The sequence below is a fragment of the Phoenix dactylifera genome, chromosome 8, assembly GCF_051530095.1.
Source record: "Phoenix dactylifera cultivar Ajwa chromosome 8, Ajwa_hap1_PhDact_Kaust_v1.1, whole genome shotgun sequence".
NCBI lineage: Eukaryota > Viridiplantae > Streptophyta > Magnoliopsida > Arecales > Arecaceae > Phoenix > Phoenix dactylifera.
The window spans coordinates 18,504,103-18,516,823 of NC_143197.1; the positions used below are offsets into that span (position 1 = coordinate 18,504,103).

The following is a 12,721-nucleotide window of genomic DNA, read 5'->3' on the forward strand; positions in this document are numbered from 1 at the left end:
CAACGAGAGCATTTATAAGAAAACGACGTACAATCAAATTGTAGTAACAGCGCTAACTCCGCATGTGGCGTGGACTACTAGCCAATTGGCCAAACTTGTCTCCTTTCCCGTGAATATAAGTGGGCTGGAAAAATTGAAGTCGATTCATGTTAAGCTTGGATGACAGGGTACGGAATGCGTCTTATTTCTATCAGAAGAGCTTTGTTCCAACCATCTAGCAGTGAGATTCAATTGCTTTAGAGCAGTTTTCAGGCCTTCCCAATCCCCAGGAAGCTCAGCAGATGGGATAGAGACCGATTGGAAAATTGAAACCTGTAGGATACGTAGTGCTCATGATACATAGTAGCTCCATTCTTAAAGTATAAATCTCATCACCATTGGTACAACAGAGTGGAGCACAAACGTTTGGCCAACCAAATGCTACAAACAGGGATACATAAGGCCGGTTGTGCCAGGTTATAAGTGTTCTTGAGCTTAGGTTACAGTTGCAAAAAGCTAGGTGAAGCTTAACCTAGCCCGTATCATGTTTTACTGTAGGTCAAATGCATGCGATCCTTCTATTAGAGGGAGGAAACTTGGGTGGCTTGGGTTGGACCGAGAAGCAACTCGAACCAACGTGACCAACAACACGCCCAACACTAACCCAACTCAATCGAGGAATCATCTCGGCCCCCCAAATCTGAACCCAACCCCAGCAGGGATGATTTTAACCCAAAAGAAAAGCCAGATTCAAAGCAAAAAAAAAGAAAAAGAAAGAAAAGCCAGATAGGCTTAAGCTGGATCGACATCTATGTTAGTTTATCACAACTTACAAGCCCACAATGTAATCCGGTTTAAGTTTCCATTTGTTTTTGGGAGCTAATCATAAAAATAGAAGGCCTTAGATATATATCAAACCACCGAACCTAGCCCAACTTGCACCATATCGATAACATGTTGTATACCGCACTGGACATGCAAACAAAAGCAACAAGTACTACCATGCAAATAAATACACCATATGAACTTCTAAGATAGAATGCTCAATTACTAACAAATTACACAAGCAGGAACCCTTTCCTATGTGGCACCTCTTTGTACCTCACACTCAATGGGGGGCAAGTCATGCTAGTCTCTTTCAAGAGTGTATTTTTTGGGCGTTGAAAACCTAGGATTTTAAGGGAACGTATCTCACTATATTCATCCATTCAAGGAGAGCTATATAAGCACCGAATCTCACTTCCAATTTGCCATGCATCCACCCCAACAGACTCTCTCTCTCTCGGTCCGCCTCTTTCTCTCTCGTCGCAATTTGGAACAATGATCTCCCCGAGCAAGCTCAAATCGGTCGACTTTTATAGGTCAGATCTCTGTTTTTCTTCCAAATATTGTACCAGTTCTCTCGCTTATCTGAAAGGTCTCACTTCTTCCTCGGTTTCTCGTGGACTATCGATGGGTTTGGGTTGAAATGATGTTGCGATGGGCTCTGCGCGGATCTCGTGATTATTTTTTTTGTTAATGTTGGTGTTTGTCTTGAGGTTGGGAAATTATGGTTGCGAACGGAGAGAATTAGAGTTTCGTCTGATCTGTCTGGTTGGATTAAAGTTTGGACTCGACGATATTAAGGTTTTCAGTTTGGAATTTATGAATCTAGAAAGCAGTCCGCTTGGTTGAATTCCAGTTGGGAATGTATGAAGCTGTGAATATGCGAAGGAGAACCAGTTTTGGATTCAAGTTAAGGGGTTTGAAAATAATAGAGGTAGGCAAAGAGGAATTGGTTGGGAGTGGTCAAAAGCGATTCCATTTTCATGTCATTTCACATTTTGAATTAGTTTTTTAGTAGATTGTGGCTAGAGTAATGCTGTGCGGCTCCCGTTAGTGCACACTAACAATTCTCTTGCCATGTGGCAATATGGAATTAGTGCAACTTGTGGATTTGTTGCCAAGTATGGCAGATCAGTTGATTGTAGATTTGCCAAGTTAATGATTGTGGGCCTAATGAACTTTCATATGCATAACGGGCACCACAAAGCATTTTCTTGTGGCTACTTCTCTTGCAACGGAAAATGTTCTCCTGAAAGAACTAAGAAGGTAATTCATGACTTCATCCAACAGTTGTACGATAGTTGTAAATTTCAAACTCAAGATATTTCGCATGCACAAATTCTGTGGCAATGGTTGTACCTTCCATAACTATGGAAACAGAATGAAAGAATAAAAATAAACTTTCTTTAGATATATAGCATTAATATTATGTGTTTGTTTAACAGTTTTCTGCTAGAAACTTTCTTCATGTTCTTTGTCAAAGGTGAGGGGAACATGATTTCAATATTACATTGATGTTCAAGTCTTTCTGTATGATGCTGAATTGACATCCATCCGTTCAAGGAAGGAAACTGTGGGCATGCCTGACTTTTGAAAATCCACTATGTAGAATGTTGTTAGTGATGAAGTAATCAGTGTACTCACCAGATTAAACACATACTTCTTAAACATTCTAGAGAATAAAAAAAAGTATAATGTTCGGTTTTTCTTGACCTGCTTGGTTTGATGAGTCTCAGAGAACTATGATTTTGAGTGGGTATTTTACAGAAATTTTTTGGTACGAATTTGTAATTCTTTCTGTTGATAATGTATTTTAGTGAACTTGTAGTATTTTTGTTTATAATTTTTCTGCTTTTTCCTGGTATTTCTATGTGGACTTATGATTTAAGCTAATGATTTCTGATAAACTAACAGTTCAAAGCTGGAGTGGCAAAGGTAAATTTCTAGCCAAAGAAGAAAAGCAATAGGACCTTGTACATTGTTCGGAGGGGAGATGCAGAGTGCTCGAATGTGGTTTCTGTGTTCTTTTCCAAATAGCATTGAGAGAAATTTGTTTTGTAGAACAAGTGGTAAAATGGTAAATCTTCTAGAACGTCAGGTTAAAGCTTATGTTGCTTCACTGGCCTTGTTGTGGATTTAAAGGAGGTTTAGCTTAAGGTATTGTCCTAACAATAAAGGTAAAAGATGGGTTGATGATTATAGTTAATTATGATGTTATAATAGGTTTAGATAGGAAAGGTCTTTAAGTTGAGTATTAGTCTTTTAAGGTCTGAAGGTTGCCTTGGATTTGCACATTCAATAGGTTTATTTTCATGATTATGGATGAAGATGTTAGAAAGACCACCTTTTTTTTCTCTTGTACAAAGACATGGTTCAGTTTATAATGTCAACTTGACCAAAATTATCTTGGAATCCTTTATAATGGGTTTAACTAATGGCTATGAGTTGGTTTTTCTCGGAAAAATGATTCAGATATGTAGAGATTTGACCACATATTGGTCCAGGTGCTGAGGAAGAGCATTGTTGATCTTCAATGGTTCCTATGTAGCCACTTGTAGTGCTTTAACTAGATGAGTTTAAATATCAAAGATTTCCTTGGGTGAGCTGGAACTGTGGTGCAGAGATTCGTTCATTAAAGGCTAGAAACTTTTTCCCTAGAACTGTAAGTTCTTTGAGCCTGCTGGTAGATGTGAGGGATTAAAAGATTTTGGAAAGGAACAAAATTGCTATTTAGTGGAAATCAGATTGTTAGGGCAAATGGAACATGTAAGAGTCAAAGGACTAACATAATCTTTTTACATCTATCATGCGCTTGATAAGAGTTGTATACATGGAATGATGTGGAGGATGGGTGTATAAGAGGGTGACTTTATAGGCAAAGATTGGTTATAAGATTTACTAAGCACGAGCAAATGGTGTGTGTAAGTGTAATGATGTCATGAAGTGATGGTTGGTAAAATGAAGTATTTGATGTAGTGTGTAGTCCTAAATAGTAGATTAGGCATCCAAGAGGTATATTGCTTACTGGCTTCAGGAGCCAATATTTATGATTGGACCTTGAAGTAGTGTGGTTAAGCTAAAAGGTGTTGGTTTAGAGGTATTTTTGAGGGTTGTTACTTGATTTCATGAGTTTAAACTATGACCAAGAAGTTTTCTTTTTTTTCCCCTAAATAATTTGAAGAAAGAGGGGGAACCTATGCAATTTGTTAAGATAATAAATAAAAAAACGAATAGAAAGAGATCCCTGTAGGGATTAGAGATGAAGGAAGGAAAGAAGAAGAAAAAGAAATAAAAAAATAACAAAAGGCAAGTGATTAAAGAACATTGCCTTTAGTTAGGTGTTAACATCCATTCTTTTCTTCGAGACTAGCACCTCCCTGTTAATGATTAACACTAAATCATGAGGAAGAACTAAAGAAAGAAACTAGACTTCTTGGTGAAGGTTCTGGAGTTTTGGCATTTTCAAGTTACCCAAGTTTCTGGCCAAGTAGTTCTAGGTCCTCCAAGATTATTTGAGATTTTTCTTATCCTCTAATCCATCCATATCGGTATAACATTTCCAATTCACTTTGCAACCAAGATATCTTTAAGTATTCACTTCCAAATTTGATGAGTGAAGCAACAGTACAAAGAGTATGATCAATGAGTTTTATGGGGAAGGGCTTAAGGGGTAACATGAGAAACCTCCTTGCTCAAAACCTTCCACTATTAAACTGAAACCTCCTTGCTCAAAACCTTCCACTATTAAACTTTTTCTTACTGATATCGGTGAGCAAATATATGGGATTGAACACCTTTGGGTGGTAGGGACTACGGGATAGACTAGTCTACCACCATTTAGGTGCTTGTAAAATAGTTTAAGGAGAAGTCTCTAGGGGCATCTTGTCTCTACTTTGGATGATCATGCAAGGAATACAAGAAAATATTCTGAAGCGTATTGGAGGACGATAGAAGCTCTGAGGCAAGATGTCCATTAGAAGGAAGAGAACTCCTCATTTTCTATTCATTAGACAGGGTGTCCTATTCATTGCAGTAGAGTCACCTTTGTGTTGGCAGAACTAGCGAACAATCCCAAGGGGGAAGTGGCATCTCTCCACTCTTTTGAGATTATTTGATATTCTTCTTATCCTCGACTAGAATGGTGTGTGACTGTAGCTTTTACAATTCCACAACAGATTAGTGATGCTCGAGCCTCCCACCCTTGTAGGACTCTAACAAACCTTGTCTTCTGTAGTAATGTCAAAGAACTACAAGCTTCTGGCCTTCTAGGTAAGTACAAGTCTCCAACTCCATACAGTGGGCAATGCCTAGCCGAAATCCTTAAGATTCCTTACTCCTAGTTCCCCTTCTTTCTTGGTCTTAGGGACAACTTTCTTGTTGACAAGACATGAATTTGGAGGCAGAAATCTTCTTTCCAAAGGAATATTACGTAGTATCTATATACTTCGCAATATCAATTGGGGATGGTAAAAATTGAGAGGACAGGTGAGGAGTGCTTGCAACATAGTGTTGACAAAAAGAATCTTCCTTCAAAATATAACAACTCATCCTTCCAATCCTTGAGCTAAGTGTCAATTTTGTTGATAAGAGGTCTCCTATCCACTCTACAAATTAGATGGAGTGTGAAAGTCTTAGACATGTGGTCGACAAAGATTCCCATATATAATGGAGCAGATTGAAAACGAAATATCCTTACTTTTCATTATTTTGGAAATAAATAATCAAGCCTTTACATAAGTTTATCTTGAGACTAGATTGGATCTCAAAGCCACATCAGACAAACTTTAAATTTTGTCTTGAGCCTGTTCCTTTGAGCAGAACAGTAAATTATCATTGACACTGATATTCTTCTTATCCTCGACTAGAATGGTGTGTGACTGTAGCTTTTACAATTCCACAACAGATTAGTGATGCTCGAGCCTCCCACCCTTGTAGGACTCTAACAAACCTTGTCTTCTGTAGTAATGTCAAAGAACTACAAGCTTCTGGCCTTCTAGGTAAGTACAAGTCTCCAACTCCATACAGTGGGCAATGCCTAGCCGAAATCATTAAGATTCCTTACTCCTAGTTCCCCTTCTTTCTTGGTCTTAGGGACAACTTTCTTGTTGACAAGACATGAATTTGGAGGCAGAAATCTTCTTTCCAAAGGAATATTACGTAGTATCTTTATACTTCGCAATATCAATTGGGGATGGTAAAAACTGAGAGGACAGGTGAGGAGTGCTTGCAACATAGTGTTGACAAAAAGAGTCTTCCTTCAAAATTTAACAACTCATCCTTCCAATCCTTGAGCTAAGTGTCAATTTTGTTGATAAGAGGTCTCCTATCCACTCTACAAATTAGATGGAGTGTGAAAGTCTTAGACATGTGGTCGACAAAGATTCCCATATATAATGGAGCAGATTGAAAACGAAATATCCTTACTTTTCATTATTTTGGAAATAAATAATCAAGCCTTTACATAAGTTTATCTCGAGACTAGATTGGATCTCAAAGCCACATCAGACAAACTTGAAATTTTGTCTTGAGCCTGTTCCTTTGAGCAGAACAGTAAATTATCATTGACACTGAGGTTTTATAATTCCACCTAAATGGCCTTCTAAACTTTTAGTTGAATTCTCATAGTTGCAAGATCTGAAATCCTGTTTAGGTGGTCGATAGCCCAGATATGAGACAAGGAGAGAGTGGATCACCTTGCAAGATCTCATAAAAAAGGAATCCAATTTTCAGTTTTCTTCTTAAGAAGAACAATCTCTTTGTTTGAGTAGATCAAAGAAAGTATCCAACCTTGCCACATAACATTGAATCCTGGAATCAAGAGAAAAGGATGTTGCAAATCAAATTATCATAACTATCCTCCTAAATAACATCTATTGAAGTATTGTCACATGTACCAAAGATATTCTAAAATATTCTACAAAGAACAAAGCCACCTCCTTATTGTTCGAGACTTCCAACCTCTTGGATAACCAATAAACGATGTTTGTTTCTTGGAGGAAACTCTGTTACCTATTGCCTTCACCAGGAATTTGATATTTGTTCACATATTACTGACATTTGGTTGATAACTTATTATGAATTTATGCTCAATGCTTTTGTGGAGCTTGCTTGAGTTAGATACGTGCTCTATAGCAAACCTTGTCTTGATGGAGAAAGGAAGGCTTGTTTGATGTGATTATTAAGCATATATTGGGCTCCGAAAAGGGCTGAAGGCATATCTAGGAGTTTAGGCACCTTGAGTTGTCTCAAGGATTGCTTGGCTGGTGTTCAAGGTGCAGCATAACGGACAAGCTATGAAAAATTTCTGGCTAAGTTACAATGTGGAATTTCAAAGTTCAAGGGACCTTACACATCATGCTGATCAACCCCAATTTTGGGCTTTCTAACTATGTGTTCTTTCTTTATAAGTTTATATAATAGAATGAGATTGCTTTCTGTAAGAAAACGATGTAAAGGTTTGTCAAGTCCAACAATTAAAATAAAGACACAACATGATATATGGAAAATCATAAAGTTTTTATAAAGACAGAAGGTGCAATTTGTACAATTTGATGCCTAGTGCTTATATCATATGAAATGGTCACACAAAAATATTATATTATTCTAACATAAAACAGGTCTTTAAATAAATTTTAATTGGAATATTATCATTTAATCATAAGTTGAAAAAATAACTGATAGAACAGTAAGCGATGTCCATCAGATCTAAACATGCGAATTTTCGTTCAAAGTCTTTCTGCTTGTAGTTTTTCTCCCATCAGGCATAGCAAATGCTTACGCTTCTCTTCTGCTTGCCAACTTGCAGATAAGCAGATGCTTAAGTTTTTTTTAGCATGCAAAGTTGGATGCGATTCCAGATATGATGGATCATAATTCTGCAGAATATAGAAACATACATACATATAGATGTATGCTTGTGCATCAATAAGTGTGCCTGTATGCATATATGTGCATGTGTTTGTATCTGTATTGATATGTACACACATACATCTTTATGTCTGTGCCTGCATGCCCATGTGCTTGCATCTATATGTGTATAAACACATACTTTTTATATCTTTGTTCAATATCGTATTATTTCAAAAAATGATATATAATGCTATATTCTATAAGCTTATGTGTTGCAGTTATATGAAGTTATATCCCCTGCAGCTGATTCTTTGTTTTCTATGCAAATTTGCAAAAACATTCACATCCATTTGTTAACTACAGGAAAATACCTAGAGATTTGACAGAGGCATCACTTGCTGGTGCAGGATTATCTATCATAGCAGCATTCTCTATGATGTTTCTATTTGGAATGGTGGGTCATTTTCCTTCCTTTCTTCCTTTTTTTTTTCTTCCTTTTAGATAATTAGGATATTAATGTAGTGTAATTTTGCTTATGATTCTTCTCGTAGTTAATGCATATTGGTTGCAATATATATTATAACTATTTTCATTATTTTTTTAAACTCAACTGGAAATTCCTTCAACAATATAATTGATCTTGCTATGACGAGTTTCAGAGGGACTTATGGAATTTCTGATTTTCAGGCGATGAGCAATTATTTATCAGTGAACACATCAACATCTGTTGTCGTTGACAAGAGTGCAGATGGGGAATTATTACGTATTGATTTTAATATAAGGTAGAAACATATCTGAAAATTGCAATTAAAGTATGTCTTATTACTTACATAATATTTCATGTTTTGTAACTTTCTAGTTTCTGCCTCATGGTTCTATGCGATACCCTATTCTCGATGGACATTCCTGGTCTCCAATGTCAATGTATTTTCCAAGATGGGACATGTTTTGAGTTCTGGGATATTGATGCAAGCATTCCCTTTGTTGCCTTCATCTAGTGTTGTAACCTTTTTGTCTGTGAAGTTGAGAAACATTTGGTGGTTCTTATAAAGCAAACACTGCTAGTTTTCGTCTTATCAGATTTGTTTTATCATCTTCCTTTCCTTTTACATTCTAAATCAAGTTCTAGCTTTTATTTTATCTGCATATATTCTTCAGTTATTTTAATTATTAATTCTTTGTCCATACCGTAATTCCATGTTGCACAAAAGTTAATGATTTCGAGCAGTTTTTTCTCCTATTTTTGGTCTTTAGGATGGCTTTATGTGTTACACTAAATTTTGGGATTCCATAAATTATTGCAACTCCTTGTGTATTTCAAGGTGGTTAGTCTTCTTTATAATTCCCATAATCAAGGTTTGTTGAACCGGTACTGTGACTCATATCGATCGGCTATTGATAGGGTACAGTTCGGTATCGTACTAACATACGGTACAGACTGGCATATTGGTCAGATGACTGGTATATCATTTTCTTTATTTTTTTCAATTTTTTGTCCTCTTTTTTTTTTTATTCCAAGCTATGATTTTGATGATTTTGGTTGTTTAATTTGTAAGTTTGACATTGTTTTGATGTCTTTTTGATAACTAAATTGAATTGTAGAAAAATTATAGTATTTATATATGAATATATATTCAATCAAGATTCGTCGAACCGGTACTGAGACTCATACTAGTTGGTCCCTATCCTATGTAACATGAATGAATTAGGACTCAACAGTGAATCAAAGATTTCCTTGGGGTTGAGTCATAAACCGTCATGCCATATCCACAACTATCTCCTTGGCCACTAGATGCATCATTGCTCAAATTGTTATCATTGCTGGAATCGTGGGATGATCTTTCTTCCATGATAGCAACATCCAATAGAAATTATAAAATGCAGCAAGATATTTGCAAGAAAATATTTCACTAGGGATAATAATGAAAAACTAACCAAAAGAACACATTAGTTGCTTATTTCTACAGTAAAAAGACAACGGCTAGAATATTTCCACCACATCTGTAGTAACAGATGAATCAATCTAATTATCCTATAGTTCAAAGACAACTAGCTTCATTAGCTTCATCTCACATATAAGGTCCGACGAACAACAATCATCAATTCACCAAGTAGCACTCTCTTGAGATCATCATGTTCTTCCATCAAGAAAGAGGGTTATCGGAAACACAAATGACCTTTAGTGGGACTCATAGAGATCCCACATAATACAAAAGACGAGTTTTGTTTGGGCACAACAGAATTTCTTTTCCTAGGAAGCACTAAATAAATTGGGGATCCAGAGATTATTCTTTGAACGCATGATTCCTTCAAACATGCCCTGACACCATATCAATTGTCAAGGTATCAATCTTCAACAAAAGGAAGATATGAGAAATAAGAGAGAAGGATAAAAAATGTAGGGAAAAGAAAAAGGGTTGTTTTGTCTACGGCAACGTGGAATCAAGACTTTGTAATGACCTAGGACTTTTACCCAAAAAGGTTAACTAAAAGCTATATTTTGAGATCTTAGAACCAAGGTTTGCCGAACAGGTACCAAAGTCGTACTAGCCAGTGACTGATTTGGTACGGTATGGGTTTGTACCGGAGTGTATCGAAATAGGGAGAGTTAGAGAGGGAGGGGGAGAGGAAGAGAGAGAGAGAGGAAGAAAGAGGGAGAGGGAGAGGGAGAGTGTCCAAGAAAGAGAGGGGGCTTGAATAGCTCTTGTCGTCATCGTTGAGGGGGGAGAGAAGGGGAGAGAGAGAGGGAGAGGGAGAGAGAGGGATGAAGGAATGGGCGAGAGAGAGGTTGAGAGAGAGGGAGAGCTTGAACAACCATCATCGTCATCATCGATTAAGGGAAAGAGAGGGAGAGAGAGAGGGAGCGAGAGACTTACTTGGCCGGGGACCTTGTCATCATCATTGTTGTACATCATTTTCATTATTGTACGACATCGTCGTTGAACTAGTTGGGGACAGAGGGCTTCAGGATTAGGACCCATGCGGGTGTGTGTTTAGTCTCACATCGGTTATTCGCTGGGTAGATCTTGGGTACTTATATAGGATCAAGAAACCCAAATAATACCTTCTGGTTAGCCATTTTGGGTGAGGTCCTGAGTTGTTACAAATGGTATCAGAGCGGATCCGGCCTATGGCCTATGTGGACTAGGAGACACTGCAGTACGAATCTATTGGAGCTGACCACGAGCCGATCGTGGTGTTTGTGATTAAATTTGAATTGATTTGAACTCTTAGCCTGACGAGTACGTCAGGGCTTAAACGAAAAAAGTATGTGAGTATCCATGCGGGCGTGTGTTTAGTCGCACATCAGTTATTTGCTGGGCAGATCTTGGGTACTTATACAGAATTAAGAAATCCAAATAATACCTTCCGGCTAGCCATTTTGGGTGAGGTCCTGAGTTACAAATGGTATTAAAGCAGATCCGACCCATAACCTATGTGGGCTAGGGGACACTGCAGCACTGATCAATTGGAGCTGACCACGGACCGATCGTGGTGTTTGTGATTAGATTATGAATGAATTTGAACCTTTAGCCTAACAAGGACATCAGAGCTTGAATGGGGAGAGTGTAAGGATCCGTGCGGGTGCGTGTTTAGTCGCACATCGGTTATTCGTTGGGTAGATCTTGGGTACATATATAGGATCAAAAAACTCAAATAATACCTTCCGGCTAGCCATTTTGAGTGAGGTCCTAGGTTGTTACAAATGGTATCAGAGCGGACCCAGCCCATAACCTATGTAGACTAGGGGGCACTACAACACGGATCCATTGGGGCTGACCACGGGCCGATCGCAGTGTTTGTGATTAGATTTGAATGGATTTGAACCCCTAGCCCGACGAGGACGTTAGGGTTTGAATGGTGGGAGTATGTGAGGACTCGTGCGGGCGTGTGTTTAGTCCTACATCGGTTATTCGCTGGGTAGATCTTGAGTACTTATATAGGATCAAAAAATCCAAATAATATCTTTCGGCTAGCCATTTTGGGTGAGGTCTTGGGTTGTTACAGTTTTGACATAAGGGAGTGTTGAAAGGGGCGAAGCGAAGTAGGGACTGAGGCGAGCTTTGATAAACCAAACCGAAGCCATGAACTGTGCCGCTAATTGACTGTTCCGGTTTAGCACGCTTAGAACCAGCCAATTCGGCACTGTTCGGCTAACCTTGACTAGAGCCATGACCAAACCTTGCTTTTTTAATTTAGTTAAGCAGTTAATTAGGAACCATGATCTAGATATATGTTAAAACTAGAATTTCAGGGGATTCTATCCTTAGAGTTTGTAGATTTCTAGGAAATCAATGGGAAATGTTTGCAATTTCCTTGGAAGGCCTTTCAGGTGGTAGTCTTGTAGTCTGGAAGCAATCTTATTGAGATTGTTTTCTAGTAGCAATAAGAAAGAAGCTTATGGTATGATTTCTTTACTTAACTCCTAGTTGTGGATATTTGGAAAGACATATTCTAGGACTAACAAGACTGAATGTAGAGCTGTATGGCAGATGTCTGAAGGTGTCATGTCCCTGGGCTTGCCTATATTAATAGTTGGAGACTTCAATTGTATCCTGGGTAGCACTGAGAAGAGGGGTTGGGGGGGGGGGGGGCGAGGAGGATTGAGAACATTAGGGAATTTCAAGAGTCATTATGCAACAATGGATTAGTTGATCTTGGACATCCAGGGCCTGTCTTTGCATGGTGTAACAATCGTCATGGCCCGGCCAGAGTTTGGAAATGGCTTGATTGTGCCATTGCCACAACTTGCTGGATCAACCTATATCTTGAGGCATAGGTCTGTCATTCCCTTAGAGCTAGTTCTAACCATTGTGCTATTTTAAATAAAACAATTTCTATCATAACTCGAAGGCCTAATCCTTTTCATTTTGAAAAATTTTGGTTGTCTTGTGAGGGTATTTGGGACGTTGTAAGGCAAGTGTGGCACTATCAATGTCACCACTCTAATGCTGTTAAGGTTTATATTCTTCGAATGACCAAGAAAGCTCTAAGGAGGTGGAACAGCACTATTACTGGAAATATATTCAGGAAAACTGAGCAATTAGAACAACACTTGCTTCATCTT

The 12,721-nt window shown here is 38.1% G+C and overlaps 1 protein-coding gene across 3 annotated transcripts in view; it reads left to right on the top strand.

The window, feature by feature from the left end:
- Positions 1-962: 962 nt before the first annotated feature.
- Positions 963-12,721, top strand: part of LOC103723925 (protein disulfide isomerase-like 5-4) — a 77,100-nt gene continuing 65,341 nt past the window's right edge. Inside the window, exons 1-3 of one of the 3 annotated variants that reach the window (XM_088702966.2) lie at positions 963-1,340; positions 8,017-8,107; positions 8,341-8,435. In XM_088702966.2, coding sequence (XP_088559092.1) covers positions 1,300-1,340; positions 8,017-8,107; positions 8,341-8,435 — 227 coding nt within the window. In that variant the 5' untranslated portion in view covers positions 963-1,299. Of the gene's footprint in view, positions 1,341-8,016; positions 8,108-8,340; positions 8,436-12,721 lie in introns of those variants that run through there. The other 2 variants (XM_008815023.6, XM_088702967.2) reach the window with 2 other exon arrangements.